This window comes from Psammomys obesus, unplaced genomic scaffold (assembly GCF_907164565.1).
Source record: "Psammomys obesus unplaced genomic scaffold, mPsaObe1.curated_primary_1811, whole genome shotgun sequence".
NCBI classification, from domain to species: Eukaryota; Metazoa; Chordata; class Mammalia; order Rodentia; family Muridae; genus Psammomys; species Psammomys obesus.
In genome coordinates, this window is record NW_026596152.1 from 10956261 (window position 1) to 10976854 (window position 20594).

Genomic DNA, 20594 nt, shown 5'->3' on the forward strand with positions numbered 1-20594 from the left:
CTCACCTGACTCCTGGGGTGCTCATGACTTGTAACAGGATTGGGGAGTAAGGGGAGCCTTAATTATTTTAAGAGGGCCAGAGTGGGTGGGCCCCCTAACACGCCTTGGGGCGGGATAAAGCTAACAAAACAGAAGACCAACTTGCCCAATGAGCAGGTATATATTTAGAAATTAATCCACTCGGAAATGTCGGGACTCTTTCCAAAGTTCCCCCATTTAGCTAGCATCTTATCAGTGGTCGGTTCACATTTGAGCATTTTAATCGTGGTTGAATTTCGGTTGGTTGTCCTGCCAGCACAGGTAATTGAATCTTAGCGCCCCCAGAAGAAGCCTGGGTAGGTAGCCACGGTGGTGAAGCACCCTGCCTTCCGGGGAACCAGGGCACGTTCAGAGTCTGTGCCCGGCCCCAAGCCTCTATCCTTTCACCCACATGGTCACTGTGGAGATAACCATTTGACCCGACTTTGGAGACCCCAGGCAGAAAAACGGCAGCAGTGGCCCAGGGAAGGAAGCCTGGGAGAAGCTGTGCAAGTGGGAGCCATCATTCACACTGTAGAAGGACACCTCCCCAGCCTGGAAGTCCAGGAAGATGCCCATGTGGCTGGGAGGTTCGACCAGCGTGACTGGAGTGGTGGTGTGGGGTAACAGCGGCAAGTGCTTCTTCCCCTTGGACAGCTGCACTACCCAGAAACCATTTTCCGGGCACTTGGGCACCTTGTCCTTCCGGCTCACGTTGTCCCTGCACACGCCCAAGGCCCAGAGTGCATCCCCGGTGAGATTCATGCCCACTTCCCAGTAATGCCTTCCAGAGGAAAAGCTCTTCTGCCCCACCGCGCAGGGGTAGGCCAGGAACCGTTCCTTGTTGTACGGCGGGCTGCTCTCTAGCGGTGGGCTCAGGTACCGCCTCTGGCGGCTCTCGTACAGGAGGAGATAAGGGTATGCCGAGCTGGGGTCCGGCACCACATCTTCTGCAGAGGGTCCACGTGGACAGAGAAAAGTTGGGGTCATTCAAGGTCAAAGGTGGAAGGGCCAGAACCCTCAAGATGGGCGGGGTGGGACATGGTGGCCAAATGGCTCATTTTCCATATTCACCCCAAAGCCTACCCCCTCTAGTCCCAGCTGAGATTACCTCAGGGTGCCATACTCCAAATCCGTATGGACAATGATGGTGAGTCACTAGGGCTAAATGGGGCCAACTTAATTCATCAGACTTGGAAAGACAATAAGTACAGTTTAAGACACTAATTTCCCGTTGGTAGCCCTGGTCCTGTGTGGTGGCTGGGTAAGGCAGAGCAGTGCCCAGAGAACTGAGGTCATGGTTGAGACCCAGGTCTCCACTTACCTTGGAAACTTTTGAGTACCTCTATCTGTCCTGGAACTCTGCATATGGTCCTGATAGCCACGGGGAGGGACACCTCTGGGTACTGCATGCTGAGGTTCTCCTTCCTCCAGGGAACACAGATTCATGTCTTCTCTGGCTCCATGTGGCCTTCCCTCACCCACCTCCACCAGTATCCTCTATTGAGGGTGACAGAGTACCTGATCAAGATGTTCTTCACATCCTGCGAACAACAGGGAGGAGAGCTCAGAGCTGGTCCTGCTTGCCAGTATCAATGCCAGTATCTGTTGTCCACTACTTTGGGACAGGTCCTCTGCTGGGCATTCCCTCCCCAGATAACAGCTGTGTACACTCCCTGGAATCTTCCCTTTCACTGCCACTTGGCAGACCCTAAGCATTTCCTCAGTCCATGATCACAAACCTGGGGTCTGGGAGGCGTTGATGAGGAGACAAGCCATGGGAAGCCTGCTGGGCACTTACCTTTTCAGGAGTAGAGACAGAAGGTAAGGGCCCTGCTAAGCAAGCTCTCTACCACTGAGCCACACCCCCAAGCTCCTTATTTGGTACTTTCTCCCTCTGAGGCAAGTAAGCCATGGATCCAAAGTCCTTGCAGACACCATGCTTTTGTGTGCGGATGTGTACACGTTACAGTGTAGTCTGAGTCTGGCCCAGAAAATGCTAACGCCGTAGAGCAGGAGCTCCCCTAACAGAGAACTGTGGTAGCTTTGTGTGTCCATCTAAGCAGCCTCAGCACAGGACTCTCTTGAGCTTCACCTACAGGGGCCGCTCCTGTGGTGTTACTTGTACACCCACAGATTTTCTCACGGTAGCTTTGATAGCTAAGGCAGGTATTGGCAATAATGCACAGCATGGATGTATTGAAGAAAGGGGTGATTCACACCCTGGTGTGGATTTTTACCACACACCTCAGAACAGCTACGGTTTAGAACGCATGGATTGTTTACATCTGGATTTTTTTTCCCCTTCACTATTTTCAGGCTGAGCATAAGTGAAGCCACTCAGGAAGTTAAGCTGTGGATAAGGAGAGAGCAGGGGTCCCGAGTTTCCCTCTTTGGACCCCAGCAGCTGCAGATCCAGTTGGGGTGCATGGGACAATGGGGCAAAGAAGTGAGGGCAGGGAGTTCAGTGGAGAGGGCTTGGGGGATGACAGCCTGTGGTCCCTGGAGCTTGTCTGGAAACCCAGAATCTACAGACTTTCTCAAGCACCATTACCATCCTGGCCTGGAAGACTACAGGAGTTCATGGTGCTTCCCAATAGTCCTCTGCTTTGTCTGGATGTAGTGTGTTCCCAGCAAAACTGGGTTGGAATTTAACTGCTAGTGTTACAGTGTTGAGCAGTCACAGTGTGGGGCCCTTAAGAGGTGATTAGGCCACAGGGGAAGGGAAATAAATAAGGGGTGGTGAAAAAGTCAGCTTGCCCTCATTTACTCTGGCAGGTGCTGGCGGGCCTTTTGTTATGAGCCTTCACCATAGCAACGACAGCATGGTGCGCCCGCCCCCCCCCCCCCCCCCCCCCCCCCCACCCCGTTTGTGGCAGTGCAGGGAAAAATGCCTCGGAACCCTCTGGGCTCACCTGCAGCATCTGGAGGGGCTCCTGCTGGCTCCGCTCCTCCAGCTGCATCAGGAGCAGGTCCAGGGAGCGGCTTTGGCGATCCAGGCAGGTCTTGCTGTCCTGCAGCCTCCCTAAGGTGCACTCTTCCTCCTCCTTCAGGACCTGGAGGACTCTGCGCTCCTCCTCCACCAGGAACAGGACCACCTTCTGGAACTCCTCCAAGATACGCTCTCTCCGCTCTTTCACTCTCTCCTGTGGGGAGTGGTGTAGTGGAAGTTTGGGTTTCTTAAAAAAAAAAAAAAGTTATGTAATCAGGTTTTTGTTTAATCCTGAGTGTGGAATATGGAGCTGCTTTTAGATTGTCCACAGCCGATTACAGCCTCCTGTGGCTCAGAGAGGGGCATGGTCTTTGCCAGCTGGAGATAAGCTTAACTCTGAGGACTCAGAGAGGGTATAAATACCAGAGCACAGAGAGAAGGAAGAAGGCTGCTGCTGGTTAGCTGGACTGCTGGATATCTCGACTACGAAGATTGGAATTGCCCTCAAGGAACCGAGTCTAAAGAGATCTACATCCCCTAGCATGTCTAACCTCCTTTCTCTCCTACCTAGGGTTGGGGGGTTGGAAGAGAGGTAGAAGATTAAGGAGCCCCAAATAAAGTTTAAAAAATAGCACCTACAGAGTGGGGACCACCAGTGCTATGAGATGTACCCCAAAAGGGTGGATTTCCTCAGGGTTGCCACAAGCAATTGTGGACACTCATAAAAAGGACAGGGTCTCCTAACAATGAGATTAAAACTCAGAATGGAGTTACCCATGTCTCTAAAGCTGTTGATCAAAACTCATAAGAAATCAGAGTTTCAGAGATAACAGCTAAACTTCCTGCCTTCCTTCCTCCTTCCCTTTCACTCGAACATTTGTGTCTCTGTCTCTCTTTGTGTCTGTCTCTTGTTTGTGTGTGTGTGTGTTCCGTACTTGTTTGTCTTCCTTTTCTTCTGAGACAGGCTCTTCCTATGTAGCCTGAGGTGCCGTGGGACACTCTGTGTAGTCCACGAACTAACGGAGATCTTGCTTTTGCCTCCTTGAGTTCTGGGGACACACACATGCACCAAGCCCAACCCCTCCCCCACCCCAGAAGCCATTTCCAGTGAACAGGAGGAAGTCAATCCTGGCCCAACAAGTACTGTAAGATGACCAGCCGTTAACTAGCCATTTTCATATTGTCCTCCTGATCCCACTTTACAAGGACTATGACATGAAAGGACCAATCTGCAGCCCTTCTCAGTATCCAAAATCAAAGATACGGCCTACATTTATTTTATGGAAGCATTTCCTGATTCTAGAACAAAGAAATAGAGCTATTTAAGATCTGAACTAAATTTTTAAAAATTCTTAAAAGGGGCCTGGAGAGACGGCTTAGCAGTTAAGGGCACTTCCAGAGGACCAGGGTTTGATTCCCAGGCACCCATATAGTGGCTCACACCTATCTTTAACTCCAGTTCCCGGGGATCTAATGTCCTCTTCTGGCCTTGTTGGGCATTGCATATACATTGTATATATGCATGCTGGCAAATACCAATACACATAAAATGAAGATAATTTTTAAAAAGAAAAGGTCTGAACTAGCCACGTGCAGTAGCAGTGCTCACCTGTAGTCATAACTATTTCACTTTTTATATAATTTAATCTTATTTTATGAACATCAGTGTGAAGGTGTCAGATCCCTTGGAACTGGCGGTACAAACAGCTGTGATGTCGGTGCTGGGAATTGAACCCGGGTCCATTTGGAAGAACAGCCAGTGCTCCTAGCCACTGAGCCATCTCTCAAGGCTAACCTGAGTAATTTATGGAAACCCATCTACAGACAGAAGTTTTTCAAAGGGGTTGTTCGTCCTCTGACAAACTTCATATATTCCAGCAGGCTCCACTGAGGCTCACTTTTCATCTGAGGCCCATCCTCACCATCAATTAAAATCATCTTTTAAAATCCTGTTTACCTGTCTTGTGTAACCTTAATTCCCAGGTCTGCCAGCAAACTGCAGGGCACAGGAACCCTTTTCCTCCTGCCAAGCAGATACCGGACGCCCTGAAAGGTGCTTCCTGCCACAGGTGAGGATGGGAACGGGCACACAGGGTGGAACGGCGGCCGCTGCGCACCCACCTGCCACTCAGTTAAGCTCTGTTCCTCCTTGACACGAAGTGTCTCTGTCTTCATCATCTCCCCCCGAAGATACGTTATGTCCTCCTCCAACTTCAGCTGGACACACAAACACAGGCCTCAGGTCAGCAGATCCCCCCTCTGCCCGTGTCTGGACTGCCTGTGGTCTCTGAGGGTGCACTGATCACAGAGATGCCCTTACGGGAGAGTTCAGGGAACAAGATGGTCCCCACCCCTGGCCCAAACAAACAAACCAAATCTGCTTCAGTGGTGGAGAGTCCATTATACAACACACGTAAACAAATGATCCCATATAAATCGATAGCAGAAGGGTCCAGCTTTCCTGCTCCGGTGTCTAAGCCAGACTAGGAGCCCTAAGCTAGAGGCCGTGATGATCAGGAAAGCCTCTCTTGACCTGGGTTTTGGAGGTTAGACCACTGGAATGTACCCTGTATGGTAAATTGTCTTTGCTGCTTGAACTCATGGGAGAACCTGGCTTTGGAAGCACTGCCCCCCCCCCCCCCCGCCGTCACAAATATGACTTACGCCGGCATATTTGTGTCAACATGTTTTGGAAAGGCCCTTGTCCTAGGATGGGCTGGTCCCCTAACTCCGTGACAGGTAGGAGAGACAACCAAACAGCAAAATAGCCCAAGATTAAAAAAATAAAAATAAAGTGTTATTGGGAACTAGAAGACAAGCTGCTTCCAGCAGAGGTCACTGTTGTTTATCCTGTGATATAAAAATGTATCTAGTGGAAAAACAGAAGCCTGAAGTTCAGTCGTGGGAAGCACATCCATGGAGAGAAAGCTCCATTTAAAGAAACAAAAAAAAACCCAAAAGAAAACAAACAAACAAAAACTTTGGCTGACTGCCTCAACTTCCCCAGGCAATTCTGCTAGCATTTTTAAGTCCTTGACTTGACGATGTTGCCTTGTTTCTCTTGATCAGGCTCCTCTCTCAACTGTCTCTGCTGGACATCGTCAACTCATTTGATGACATTTTTGCCACCTATCTACCACTTTTATCTGCTACTATTTGTTTTTACTTTTGCTTGCCGTGTGCTTGGTTGACTCACTCATTAATAAGCGTGGCGGCTGTAGAAACATGGCTGCTGTAGACCACCCTTGGGAACATGCAGACCCTGTCACACACCTATTTTGTTCTGAGGGGCGTGCTGTTCCTTGGCCTCCAACCTCCACATTCCTATTGAGGCTGTCTCCAGGGTGTGTGCCCCCCCACCTCCATATATATTTATACATATGTATATATGTACATATATTTACATATGTAACACACACACACTAGTTAGCACCAGTAAAGTGAAGGTCCACATTTCTCACACCTTGAGGAGAGGCCGACCTGACAGAACTCTGCTGCTCCTCCCTATCGAGGGATCAGGAGCCCCTGGTCATACTTCCCCTTGCCCAGCAAGGTTCCTCTTGGACATGCAGCCCCGGGCCCTGTAGTCACCTTATACTCCTTCGCAGCCTCATCCACAGGCAACACCCTGTGCGTCCGGTGCTCCTGGGCCTCCCTGCAGACCACACAAATGGGGCTCTGGTCATCCTGGCAGAACAGCTTGAGGGGCTCTTGGTGGAGTTGACACAGGTCTTGCTTCTGTAGCCCGGGGTGCTGGCGGGCCATCTCAGCCACCTTTGTGAGCAGGCGGTTGGGCCTCAGGTTCCTCTGAGGGGACATCTCCCTGCACTCGGGGCAAGGGAAGGAGCCCTTCTGCTTCCTCTTCCCTTTCTTGGCCTTCCCCTTATCCCAGCTCATCTGGATGCATTCTCTGCAGAAGTTGTGGCCACAGGCAGTCATCACAGGATCAGTGAAGTAGTCGAGACAGATGGAACATGTGGCCTCCTCTTGCAACCTTCTGGCAAGTTCCATAGCATCCATGGCTCCTGGGGGAAAAACAAGGGGAAGGTTTCCACTGTAACCCCAAAGGCAGGCAGGATCGCAGAGCTGGTGCCCTGGCCAACTCTCTGGAGACCCTGCGCGGCATTCATGCCTCCTCTTGATCCTTCACAGATGAGAAGAGCTGGTGCCAAAAGTGGGCTATAAAGACACCATGACCAAATGCTAGCCAGCCCCCTGAAGCTCCACTGCCAAGCCTAGACTCGGTGTCTAGGTCAGCTTAGCTACAAGCTCCTCCGTGGGCCGTCTGGGGCTCCTGAGCTATTTGCGATCAAGAGAGGGGCTGAGGTCGCTACATCAAAGGGTGGGGACGGGGCATCGCTGTGAGGGTGGGGCCAGCAATGAGGGGGCGGGGACAGAAATGGGCCTTTGCTGGTCAGGAGTGTGGCAATGGATAGGGGAAAGAGATGAGGAGTGGGGCTCGCTGTTTTTGGTGGGACTGAGAGGGGTGGGAGGGGACAGAGGCGGGCTTTTGTGGCCCAGGTGGGGACTTCAGCGAGAGTATGGTGGGGTTTACAGGGATGGAGGACAGGAAAATGGAATGGGGGCAGTTTAGAAGCTGGGGACTGAAAGCCAGTCCAAGTCCTGCCTCTGCTCTAGGGCCACACGCCCACCCCCAAAAGGCTGCAATCGAGTCAAGAGTCAGAACAATGTCTTTAACAGATCACTGGTAAACCAAAGAAGCTTACAAAGGAATGGAGATCCTTTCAGTTGAGGCAGTGCAGAGAAGACACAACACAAAGCAAACACAGGGGCTCCATGCAGATGCATGGATGCACAAACACTTGCACACACAAACACAGGGGCTACAGGTAAGACACATGCAGACACGTGTACATACAAGCTTACACACAGGTAAACACCTTTGTAACTGCACATGAACACATCCACACAGAAAACACGTGCAAGCACAGTCACACATCGTACAAGCACAGGCATGTGAACACAGCCTCATCTGCAGGCACATATAACATACATGTGCACAAGCAAGCATGTACATATGCACACACACACACACACACACACGTAAACACATGCTCAATGCACAGGGCACCCCTAGAGTCCTGCTGCCCCAGGCTGTGGAGACCCTGAACTGTCCCCCATTCTGCTCTCTAAGGTCCTTATTGAGAGTTCAGGAAATGTGGCTGACTCAGTGCTCCCCTCCTGTCCCCCCTTCTCAATTCTTAACGCCAAGTCATCTTCTGATATTTTGGAGCAGCTGCCACGTTAATTTCATCCGAACTTTCTGTGAGCAGAGCACAGGGCATTAGCTCCTCCGGAACCAACCTCAAAAGTCCTAAGGGGTACAGCAGGGTCAGAATCAGGGCCAAAGCAGGGGACCTGGCTTCCCTAGAGACAGAGCTCGGGGTCACTTAAGGTCTTTTGTCCATGAGGGCTCATCTAGGAGGCCCACAGTGGTTCATGATCGAAGCCTATGATTCGAGGTGTGACTTTTGCTGGGGGCAGGATGGCTGGCTAAGACAGGAGGTCATGGCGCCCTAGGACAGGAGGGGCCCCTAAGTGTCAGCCCAGAGGATACAGAAGTTCTCCGAGTACTCACAAGGAAGGAGCCTTGCACTGCGCCAGGTGCCCAGGGCTAGGTGCCCCGCGTTGAGGAAAGGCTGAGTTTGTGCCACAGCACTGGGAGAGGCCAGGGTCTGGGGCAGAAGGGCTTTGTGGCGTCAACTCACGCAGCGGGGCGGGGCTGAGGTCGCTACATCAAAGGGTGGGGGCGGAGCATCGCTGGTGAGGGGTGGGGCCAGCAACGAGGGGGCGGGGACAGAAATGGGGCTTTGGTGGTCACGGGTGTGGCAATGGATATGGGAAAGAGATGAGGAGTGGGGCTCGCTGTTTTTGGTGGGACTGAGAGGGGTGGGAGGGGACAGAGGCGGGCTTTTGTGGCCCAGGTGGGGACTTCAGGGAGAGTTTGGTGGGGTTTACAGGGATGGAGGCCAGGAAAATGGGGACTGAAAGCCAGGCTGCTTAAAGCCAGCAGGCGTATCTCTGTTGGCTTCCCACTGCCTGCTGTACACATATGCCAGGAAGGGGACTAGTGAGTCTGGTCTACAAAGCGAGTTCCAGGACAGCCAGTGCTACACTGACCCCCCCCCCCACACACACACAATAAGTTGGGGCTGAGTGGTTAAAGACAGGGGCCTGGGCCTGGAGTTGGCAGCCCTAGCTCTCTTGGTTTGTCAGCACCTAGACCAGGCAGGAAGGAAGCAGCTGTGACAGTGGAAAGCAGGGAAGTTTTCTGCCATCATCTGCAGGGTTTTGTTTGTGAGAGCTTGTGTAGCACAGGCTGTACTAAAATTCCAGCCAGTCTCCTGCCTCAGCTTCTCCAGCTGGTCACCACCAATAAGTTCTCAGGTGGCTTTGAGACACTGGCCCAGCATGCCTGGAGTCTCAGTCCCAAAAGACTGACTGGATAGCTAAAGATGAGGCTTGGGGTATGGGGTTAAAGGGGGAAGAGGCAGGAATCAGATCCCTAGAAGGGTAACTAATGCCAAGATGCCATCCTCATAGCTAGACAGCCTGGCTTTCTGGAGATGGTGGCCACGGGTGTAGATCGCTGCCTCTCCCAGAGCAGGCTGCGCTGGAGTGTGTCCTGGGCAGTATCTTCCCCGGCAAATGTGTATAGCAGGCAGCAGGAAGCCAGCAGACTCTTGGCGAGTAGCATTGGATACCTGGTTCTAAGGTCTCCCCTCTTCATGGCCTTTGCACTTCCTTTCCATCCCAAGTTTACTTCCGTTTGGAAAGAAGGAACCACAGAAACTTAAAAGTAGTTTAAAATACCAAACAAATAGTTATCAGCACCAAATGAACACATTATCCGCCCTCACAGATGGGCAAAGCTAACAGGAAGTAGACTTTAATAAAACACTGAACTACTCTCTGCTCTAGAAGGCCAACTTCCGACGCACCGTAAGAGCCAGTCTTAACTGCAGGCAAGTGTGCCTTAAGATACAAGGCAGAGAGACACGGCTTCCTCGGCCGGCAGCCGCAGTATGACGGAGGTCGTATCCAGCCAGCACAGCGAGCAAACACGCCGGAGTGGTGGCAGTGGATTCGCTGCTCATGGAAGCTGGGCTCCCGCCTTCCCTCGGCAAGGCCAGGTACCAGCACCACTGCCAACTTTGTCGCGAAGGTCCAGGCCGAGCGAAGGCAGGTTAGAACGCTGTGGAACTGAGGGCCGAACAGCAAGTGTCCACCGCCAGGCCCGTCCCCGCAGGCCCTCGGCTTCCCAGACGCCTTCTTCCGGTCTCCGCACGGGAGACCGAGGGACCCATAGGTCACAACTGCTTTTTCAGACTCGGTGGGTGGCTCTGAAAAGAGCCTTTGGGTTGGTGAGCGGAGGGAGCGAGATCAGGAGCCGGCGCCCCCTAAGCGCGCTCTCCGCGGATGCGACGAGCCAGCTGGACGTCCTTCGGCATGATGGTGACGCGCTTGGCGTGGATGGCGCACAGGTTGGTGTCCTCGAAGAGGCCCACGAGGTAGGACTCGCAGGCCTCCTGCAGCGCCATCACCGCGGAGCTCTGGAAGCGCAGGTCCGTCTTGAAGTCCTGCGCGATCTCGCGCACCAGGCGCTGGAAGGGCAGCTTGCGGATCAGCAGCTCGGTCGACTTCTGGTAGCGCCGGATCTCGCGCAGCGCCACGGTGCCCGGATGGTAGCGGTGCGGCTTCTTCACGCCCCCCGTGGCCGGCGCACTCTTGCGCGCCACCTTCGTGGCGAGCTGCTTCCGCGGCGCCTTGCCGCCTGTTGACTTCCGCGCTGTCTGCTTGGTACGAGCCATCGTTCCGAACTTCTGTCTTCGCTGTCCTCGAGTGACAGAGCGTGGAGCGTTGTCACCGCTTTTATAGAGCCGGCTGCATTCTTATTGGCTGCCCACCAGGTGCCATTATGGGATGCTGCGCTCTGATTGGTCCATTTGGGGCTCTACTTTACAGCCTGCCCCTTATATTCTCTCTGAGCCGCGTGGCCTCCAAAGCCGTCAGCTGAGGCTCCATAGGAGGGTGGAAGGGATTTTAGGAAAACTTGAAAGTCATTTTTTCGCAGAGCCTTTTGTTGTTATAACCTTGCCTCAACTGCCAAGTCACAAAGAACCTTCTAGAGCCTCTCCGCATGCAAGGCACAGTTTTCCTAAGTTCTGGGATACCAGAAAAATCTCCATGGTTTAAGGGGGGGCGGGTAGAAGCAGGGCGAGGGCTGGAGGTGGCGAAGCCGTTAAGCGAAATGGCTGCTCTTCCAGTTGCACCAGCACCCACGGGATTCTTCATTTCCGTCTGTGACTCGTCTGAGGGCATCGGACGCCGCCTTCTGTTGGCACCAGGCATGCAAGTGGCACCAAGCATACATGCAGGCGAAACATACATACACAGAAAAAAAAACAAAAACAAAAACACAAATTTTTTAAAATTAAAAAAAATCGTTAAAAAAAAAAATTGGACCGTGACAAATTCCCAACTTTGCTGTATCAGAAATTATTAGCCGAACTGGTTCTCTCTGGTCAAGCTCAACAGATGTGGCCTTTTCGTTTTGTTTTGTACCCCTGCCCCAACTTTGGATCAACATCCCTCTTCCTTAAAGAGCCTGTGGTGGTTTACATGAGATTCCTCCCCTCTCCCCCATAGGCTCCTGTCTTTGAATGCTTTGCCCCTCGTTGTGTCTGTTTTAGAAAGGATTAGGAGGTGTGGCTTTGTTAGAGGAGGTGTGACCCTGGGGTTGGGTTTTGAGGTTTTGAAAGCCTGCGGGGAGCTGAATTCCGCTCTCTCTGCCTCCTGCCTGCACATCTGAATATCTGAAAGGAAGCAGCACCCTGCCGGCTGCCCGCCTGCCCGCCTTCTTGTCATGTTGATCAGGGACTCACCCTCTGAAACGGTAAGCTAGCGCCCAACTAAATGCTTTCTTGGTCACAGTATCTTCTCACAGCGATGGAACGTTAACCGTGACAGCCTCCTAGAACAGGCCTTCCCCTTGCCCCACAATTTTCCAGAACCGGAAACAGGACAACTTTCAAGATCCGGGGGATTTCTTATTTTCTAGCTGGTCCACACACAACCCCCAGCTTTCATTCAAAACGATCACTGGAAAGCTGGGAACGTTGACACGTTCCTGTAACACCCAACTTGGCTGGTAAAGTTAGCTGAATCAAGAATCCAAAGTCATCCTTGCCCACATAGTTCACTTATCAAAGTCTCTGGTAGCATCTGAAATCCTTATTTGGGGAATGTGATACTGGGGTTTTTGTTTGTGAGCTACTTTTTTTTTTTTTTTGTCATAATGATAAATGACTAATTCTTATTCATTCAGTGTACGACTTACAACTGTCTAGCATCAGCAGAAATAATTTTAATAATGTTAGAGAAGCTTCATTACTTTTTAAAGATGTATGGATTTGTATGTGGTGTGTGTGTGTGTGTGCTTGTGTGGGTTTAAGTGCACCATTTGTGTGTAGGTGCTGGCAGAGGCCAGAGGGCATCAGAACTCCTGGAACTGGAGTTATGGTAGTTTGTGAGTCACCTGATGTGGTGTAGGAACTAAACCTGGATTCTCTACAACAGGAAGTGCTCTTAACTGATGAGCCAGCTCCAGCCCCGAGAATCTTCCTATTTTTAATCTCTGTCTTAATTAAGGTTTCTACTGCAGGCAACTCTTATTAAAAGAAAAACATTTAATTGGGGCTGGCTTACAGTTTCAGAGGTCCATTGTTGTCATGTCGGGAAGCGTGGTGGCACACAGATATGGTGCTTAAAAGGGAACTGGCTTGGCAGGCAGCAGGAAGAGATAAAGACCCTGGGCCTGGCTTGAGCATGTGAAACATCAAAGTCCACCCCAGTGACACACTTCTTTCAACAAGGCCAAATGTCCTAATTCTTTCAAATAATGTTATTCCCTATGAGCCCCCATGGGAACCTTTTTCGTTCAAACCACCAGATTGCCAAATATCATGATTACAAAGCTTCTTAAGTTTGAAGGATCTCACTTTCCTTTGAATACCCTGTTTTCATTGTGGCCTCAGGAAGTAGTGGCTGGTTCGTATTTGTGCTCTGACTAGATGAGCATGCTATAGCTGCCTTAGACAGTTGACCTGACCCTCATTTAGATACGCTCTTTAATCCTGCCAGATGCCAGATTTCTCTACACCATGGGCTCATGTCTCAAAGTCTGCACCCAGTTGTCAGTGGCAGAGGGGAAAGCTATGACTAATAGCCAAAGGCGATGAGAAACCAACATACTTCATTAACATGTTGGGATCTGATGTGAGAAAACTGAATTCACATGGAGTTTAGTGGGATAACTGATTTTACCATTGAGAAACCTTTATACTTGAGTTTTCACAGAATTCAGGGAAATGTTGATACTGACCATTTTTTGCAAAGATGTATATATGAGCTTAGATTTTTTTTTTAAGGCTCTGGTACTTATAAACCAGTTCTAGGGCCCAAAACAAAATAGAGTAAATTTTAATTACACATATGTCACAGTTACTAAATTAGATAGACTGGGTAATTTATAACACAGGAGACTCACTTCTCGAAATTCTGAGGGCTGGGAATGGCAAAGTCAAGGCACAGGCAGACAGGTTTGGTGTCTGGTGGGGACCATAGACAGCGGCTTCTAGTTACCTTCATATGTAGAGTGGGAACCTATACTTTAAGCCCTTTCTTAATGACTCTCACCAGAGGAAATAGGAAAAAGGAAAGAGCTGCTGTGTATCTAGATACGAAGAATATTATGTACAAATACGAAATTATCAAAATGAAACCCATTGCTAAGCACAGTTAACATACGCTAATAAAAAGGAAAGAAAGAAATTACTCAAAGGCCTAGCGATAGCAGGGCATGGTGGTCCATGCTTTATAACCGCAGCAAGCAGGGACTTCGTCAGAAGGATAAGGATTTTGAGGCTACCGTAGGCTACATTGCAAAGACCCTTTATCAAACAAATAAAACACTTTTAGATCTGAAGAAAAAAAAAAAAGCGCTTTTTGAAGCAAAGACTTCCAAAGATGACATGGCCTGCACTCATCTCCCACGGGCCACAATCTGGGTTCGAACAATATTAGTAATTAATGGTTTCTTAGACCCCGGCAGAGGATGAAAAAGGTAACCCACATAATTTCAATCGTGAGCCGAGGCCATGACAGAAACCACCCTGTGCTGCGTTCTTACGAACTCGGTTAAACAGGAACGCACTGACGATCACGGAGTTTGGTCTCTAGAACACGTATGGGCAGTTTAAACACAGACTCGGGTGCAGGCCGAGGCGGGGCAGCGGGAGCCGGTGTCCAGGGCGCGGCCGCGCGGAGGCGCTGTCCGCACGGGAGGGCGTGGGTCGTCCGTTGGTGGCGCCCGGGAACCACTCTCCAGTGCCAGCCGAGAGACGGGGTCGGAAATCCCGAGCGCGCCCGGGAGATAAGCCTTCCGGGCCAGGCCTATCTCAGGCGGCCAATGGGATCAGCCAGAGCTTCCGGACTGACCAATGGGAAACCGCCGTTGAGCACGCACGGTCCCGGAGCCAAAGCGCGTCGCTTCGCCAGCCCCCGAGGCCCAGGCGCCCGTCAGAAGCCACCGCAGACCTTCCCTGCGCCCCGGCGCGCATACTCCTCCGCTCCGGCACCCTAGACCTCCCGGAGCCGTCACCGCGGCGGTTCCCGAGCTGGGCGCTGCACCTCCGGGCGCCACTGCCTGCATCTTACATCTGTTTTTCCATTCCAGCGAGACCGCGCCGAGCATGCAGCTGCAAGGCGGTGTCTCGGAATCTGGGAGGGAGCTTTTTCTCTCTAGAGCCTGTAGTTTCCCTTTCCTGTCTAATCTCTCCCAGTCGGAACCCGAGCCGCACCGACGCCGTGGGTTTAGGTCGTGGTGTTAGGGATGGGGCGGGGAGCTCAGCGGTCGGGCAGTGTTGCCCTCTCAGCTCCGATCTGCCTTCTGTGGGAGGTCAGTGTCGTCCCCTCTCTGCATCACCGACTAGACAGGGACGAAACCCTGTGTTAAATTAACTTACCAAAGGCGTATTTAGCACTGTGTACAGCGGGCGCACTCAGCACGTGGAAGCGATCACAAACACAAATGTGCCCCTCTGCCCTCTTCGATGCCGGTGTCAGCAAGTCGAGGATAGTAAACTGTGGGGTGGTGAGCTGGCCGCAACGTTGCAGTTCATCCCCTAGGCAGAAGTAGGGCGCTATAAAGGGCCATAAGGTTATGTGGGGAATTGGAAAGTGGGACAGGAGCAGAAACGCAGAGAATACTGGGAGAGGAGGCATGACTGTTTTGTTGTTGTTTTTTGTTTTTTCCCTTGACAGCATCCTAACAGGAGTGAGGCGATTCCTCACTGTGTGGTGTGATTGGTCAGTGGCTGTACCAATGTCAAAGATCAAAGACCCATTTGGGTCTTTTTGCTTATTTAAAATTTGAGTTGTTTGCTATTGAGCTGTAGAGCTTTGCAATTTTGGCTATTAATCTCTGATCAATTATTGAAAATACTGCTCCCCATCCTGTAGATTGCATTTTAATGGATCCAATTATCCTACCTCTATGTGTGTGTGTGTGTGTGTGTATGTGTGTGTGTGTGTATCTTTTGTCATAGCAATTCAAAAATACTTAAAAACAGGTATGTTTTGTTTTTGAGTTGAATCATCTGTGTGTGTTGGATCTGTTTAGAGGGGAAGGAAATCTTCATGTAACCTTGATGCCAGTGAGGACGGGCTGCCTTTAGCAGGTGGGAGTATCCAGTAGGTGCTGGAAACATGCAGCTTGGGGAAGAGGTTGGATTTGTAGAAGCCGTGGTTTGGGTGACATCCCAAGAACAGAAGGGGCCGCCATGGGCAGCAGTCAGACCTGTGTTGTGCAGCAAGGAGGCCTGAGATCCCTGCCTCCTAGACACAGCTTTGCTGCTCCTCACGACACAGGAAACGAGCTGCCTACACAGCCCGAGGCCAACTGGCCTGGCACTTATGAACCCCAGGGGATGGCTTGAGAGACAGCATGGAAAACTGCAGCCTCTGAGGTCCTTGAACTACCCCATCACCCTACTAGAGAAGCTTTGATGACTTTCCAGCCGGCCCCTGCTGATTGTCCAGGTTCCCTCTCCTGAGCCCTCCCTACTTGAACATGCAAAGAGCTTTATGGTAATGATTCTTGATCAACCTGGTACAACTATTTACCCTACACTTATGTCGAATATGTACTAGGAGTCATGATGGCTAATTTAAAGTACTCTGAAGACATTTGTAGGTTATAGGCAGATACTATGGCTTTGTATATAAGGATCCCATAGGTTTTGGTACCTGCGTGTGTGTGTGTGTGTGTGTGTGTGTGTGTCCTGGAACCGATCCCCTGCAGATGGCAAAGAGCACTGTAATGTCCTCTAGGTTCATCCCATGATGACAGAAAAATTAAGCCTATGTAGTATTTATTTGTGTGTATATCACATCTTAGAGCTCCATTTGCTCCTGCATAGACATTTGTCTCCTCCCTTAGCTGTCAACAGTGCCACCATGAGCATGTCAGTACATATGTCTCTTCCACATTTCATTTCCTCTGGAAAGACGCCCAGAAGTGGGAGAGCCGGATCATACACGAGGTCTATTTTTAATTTTTTGAGGTGGGCGATTATTGGACATGTGGGTGAGCTGGCACGAAGTGGCCCACAGAGTAGAGACCAAATGTGGGAAGCAGGGGCTGGAGGGAAGAGCCCACCTAAAATTTGAGCAGAGTGCTGCAGAGCCAGGCGGAGCGCCCCCACACACTGCAAACAACTGGCGATCTCCCCAAGGTTGGCTTGAGCAGCATTCTTCTGGAACCTTCTCTCGTCTTCAGTGAACAGTGCTGCACAGGGACACATGGAGAGTGGTTGGACTAATTCTCATGTAGGCATGTGTTCAGAGAGGGCCAGGGGAAACCCTCCGAGCCTCCACACAGGTCCTGGCAAGGCTAACTGCCAAGGCCTGTTCAGAGTTGCTGCAGTATGAGGCTCAAGTCCACACCTGCCTTTCCACATCTCTGATGATGGCAGCTGCGGTACCAGAGTTTCCCCCCCTTTTACCCGAGATGGGCCAGTGTTACTCTAGAAAGCACTGGGATGCATCTCCGACTTCTTTCTGGCCCCGCCCCCATATGTGCGTGCACTGCATACATGCGCGTGTATGAATGTGTGGATGAGCGCAGGCGTGCATGTGTGAAGGTCTGAGGACAATCTCGGGTCCACCCTGAGCCTGGGTCCCGATAGTTGCTGTCTGTGCCACAGCACAGCCTGTGAGCTTCGAGAGATTCTCCTACCTTCCATAGAAACACGGAAATCACAGTCAAGCGCTAACCTGGCCCTGTATTACGTGGGTTCTGGGAATCAAATCCCGGTCTTCGTGCTTGCACAGACAGCCCCTCCCTGAGTCATCTCTCCAGCCGCTCTCTGTCCTCTTAGTGCAGTCACCGAGGATCCTAAAAATGTTGGGGAAATTCACAAGATGTGGTGAACCATTTTCATGCGAGCAGTTGAGAAACATTTAGCCCATTTCTTGTGCTGACCATCACCTGTGCCGTGTTCCATGACCACAAAAGGAAGTTCCGAACCTACTCTCCCCCCTCTTTCCTATTGTCTCTGATTTGCCTGTTCTGGACATGGAGGCTCACATATATTGTACCATCAATCAGGGCTTCCTTCCCTTCAATGACTAATAATCCACCATGAGACCAGTTTCTGAATCTAGTCATCAGCGGATGAATATTTGGGTTATCGCCATCTTTTAGATTTTATGAATGCTGCTGTTCTGCATCTATGTAGCTTTTGTGGGATGCATATTCTTATTTTATTGGGTGTATACCTAGGCGTGGGCCGAGGAGTACTTGAATCCAGGGAACATCCTCTTTTCAAGGTAGCTGCTATTGGTACTTTCCATTTCTGGGAATGGTAATCCAGATGACCGGATCTTAAGAGCAGAGCTGTCCTAGGAATCTGTGCTCTCTATCTACTGGCCACGTATTCCTGGGCAACTGGCAAGCTGTAGCTTTATATTACATTTTACATCGTGGGAAGGTAAAGATTCCTGTTTGGGTGGTGGTTGTGCCTCTGACAGCAGCCTTAGAGGTAAGAGATGAGAAACCATCACAGTACGCCTCTCTTCAGTGCCTCCGGAACACCGGCAAATGGTAGCATTACTCAACTCCTAAAAAGTTTAACTGCTACTCAGAGTGTAAGCAACTACAATGACCTCTGAATACACACACACTAAAGCTAAAACCACAGAATCTAGCTAAAAACATAAAGCTCTCCGGAGGTCCAACCCTCAGCCTTTCTTTTACTGAAACCATCCATTTGCAGATGGTCTATATGCAGTGTGTGTGTGTGTTTTAAACTATTGTGTTAAGAAAATTGTTTATTCTTAGGCAAATGGCATTTTATTAACAGTTTTATAGTTAGTTACAGTGTCTGGGGAGCCCAGGCTTGAAGAGACCCAGTTTTGGTAGGTTATATATATATGTGTGTGTGTGTAAATTATATAATAAACATTATATAATTGTCTTGCTAGTCTGTATTAACATTTTTAAAGGCGAATAGCAATTAATACGAAAGCGGGGACAGAGTCCCGATTCTGTGGGATTTTAAAGGATTAATCTCCTTCGACTCCTTGCCCACTTGGTGATTAACTTGCATGCACGCTGCTGTTGGAACTCCAGCCATTTTCCATACCGCCTGTAAAGTCACCATCTGTCTAAAAAAACACACATCTTACTCGGCGAGATGCAGATTCCCTTTAAACTTTATTACAGAGGGCACTGCAGCACCCTCAAACCTAGTTTTGTCGAAACTCGACAAGATTTTGTTCCCCAAGGTTAAGCGACTTAGATGGATCAGATTAACCGATTCCCAATGCCTGCCGGACCACCATGCTCATCTGTAATCCTGCCACTGAGCAGGCTGCGGCGGCGCAGGCCGCTCCCCCACCCCGACACGAGAACCAGCCAACTTCCAAGTTGCCCTCTCACTAATCGCCTTTCGACGGAACGTTCACAGACGCGTAGAGGTAAGTACCCACGTCCCTCCTCAAGACGCCTCTGGAAATCGGAACGTGGAACTCGGGAGCATCTCAGCTCTCCGGAACCTTACGCTAATTCCTACAGAACCAAGTATTCGCCCTTAAGGTCCAAGCACGAACCTGGACCGCAACCGGGCGCCTGCAAGAGGATGGGTGGGGACAAACGCCCCGGCGACAGGCTCAAGTGTGTACAGCTCTCTCTCCGAGGTGGTGGGTGGCTCTGAAAAGAGCCTTTGGTGTCCGTCAAGCCGCACTAGCGACCGGCAGGGCCTCACTTGCCCTTGGCCTTGTGGTGGCTCTCGGTCTTCTTGGGCAGCAGCACGGCCTGGATGTTGGGCAGGACGCCGCCCTGCGCGATGGTCACGCGGCCCAGCAGCTTGTTGAGCTCCTCGTCGTTGCGGATGGCCAGCTGCAGGTGGCGCGGGATGATGCGCGTCTTCTTGTTGTCGCGCGCCGCGTTGCCCGCCAGCTCCAGGATCTCGGCCGTCAGGTACTCCAGCACGGCCGCCAGGTACACCGGGGCGCCGGCGCCCACCCGCTCCGAGTAATTGCCCTTGCGCAGCAGCCGGTGCACGCGGCCCACGGGGAACTGCAGGCCGGCGCGGGAAGACCGGGACTTGGCTTTGGCGCGAGCTTTGCCGCCCTGCTTGCCACGACCCGACATCTTGAAACGCCGCTGGAAAAAAAGAACCACACGAGCCGAAAAACAAGCCGGGGGTAACGGGCCCGCGAGCGCCAGCAAGCTCTTATATATGATCAGAAGGGAGGCTAGACTGCGCCTTTCTATTGGACGGCCAAAGGAGCCAATCAGAAAGAGAAGCTGGCAACTCCTGATTTGCATATTCCCTACCCCGGGATGACGTAATGCGAAACTTCGCTCAATCAAAAGCGAGTGGTGTCTGAGCCTTCATTTGAATACGAGGCGTACAAATAGACTTGGTACGGCGGGCGCGCGCGTTTCCCAAGAACAGCCAGCCGCTATGCCTGATCCGTCCAAGTCGGCTCCAGCTCCCAAAAAGGGCTCCAAGAAGGCCGTCACCAAGGCGCAGAAGAAAGACGGCAAGAAACGCAAACGGGGCCGCAAGGAGAGCTACTCCATCTACGTGTACAAGGTGCTGAAGCAGGTGCACCCGGACACGGGCATCTCGTCCAAGGCCATGGGCATCATGAACTCGTTCGTCAACGACATCTTCGAGCGCATCGCCAGCGAGGCCTCCCGCCTGGCGCACTACAACAAGCGCTCGACCATCACGTCCCGCGAGGTGCAGACGGCCGTGCGCCTGCTGCTGCCCGGCGAGCTGGCCAAGCACGCCGTGTCCGAGGGCACCAAGGCCGTCACCAAGTACACCAGCTCCAAGTGAGGCGCGGCGCGGGCGCCCCCAACCCAAAGGCTCTTTTCAGAGCCACCCATCCAGTCGTTGAAAGAGTCCTGAACACAGTGTGGGTCGCCGGTGCGGGGTGGGGATCGCGGGGACGTGGCTGCTCTGCTCCTCCCGAGGGCGGAGAGAACGGGCAGGCGAGGGGCCCCAGGGGTGGGCGAGGCAGTGGGGTCCTGGGTGTCTGCCTTTGC

At 51.5% G+C, this 20594-nt stretch overlaps 4 protein-coding genes across 4 annotated transcripts; 1 reads left to right on the forward strand and 3 right to left on the reverse strand.

The window, feature by feature from the left end:
* Positions 1–249: 249 nt before the first annotated feature.
* Trim17 (tripartite motif containing 17) lies at positions 250–6970 on the reverse strand. The gene is made up of 6 exons (XM_055594401.1): positions 6542–6970; positions 5072–5167; positions 2934–3164; positions 1540–1562; positions 1343–1446; positions 250–968 (listed from the first exon to the last, which is right to left on the reverse strand). The coding sequence occupies exons 1-6, from the start codon at positions 6968–6970 to the stop codon at positions 415–417; spliced, it is 1437 nt and encodes a 478-aa protein (XP_055450376.1). The 3' UTR covers positions 250–414.
* Positions 6971–9828: 2858 nt separating this feature from the next.
* Positions 9829–14145, reverse strand: H3-4 (H3.4 histone, cluster member). The gene is made up of 2 exons (XM_055594428.1): positions 14106–14145; positions 9829–11306 (listed from the first exon to the last, which is right to left on the reverse strand). Exon 2 carries the CDS (start codon positions 10780–10782, stop codon positions 10372–10374), a length of 411 nt encoding a protein of 136 aa, XP_055450403.1. The 5' UTR covers positions 10783–11306; positions 14106–14145; the 3' UTR covers positions 9829–10371.
* A 4279-nt stretch (positions 14146–18424) lies between these two features.
* On the reverse strand, positions 18425–19748 carry LOC129666916 (histone H2A type 3). The gene has a single exon (XM_055594287.1). The coding sequence runs from the start codon at positions 19686–19688 to the stop codon at positions 19296–19298; it is 393 nt and encodes a 130-aa protein (XP_055450262.1). The 5' UTR covers positions 19689–19748; the 3' UTR covers positions 18425–19295.
* Positions 19749–19969: 221 nt separating this feature from the next.
* LOC129666918 (histone H2B type 3-B) lies at positions 19970–20464 on the forward strand. Its single transcript, XM_055594289.1, has one exon. The coding sequence runs from the start codon at positions 20005–20007 to the stop codon at positions 20383–20385; it is 381 nt and encodes a 126-aa protein (XP_055450264.1). The 5' UTR covers positions 19970–20004; the 3' UTR covers positions 20386–20464.
* Positions 20465–20594: the final 130 nt, after the last annotated feature.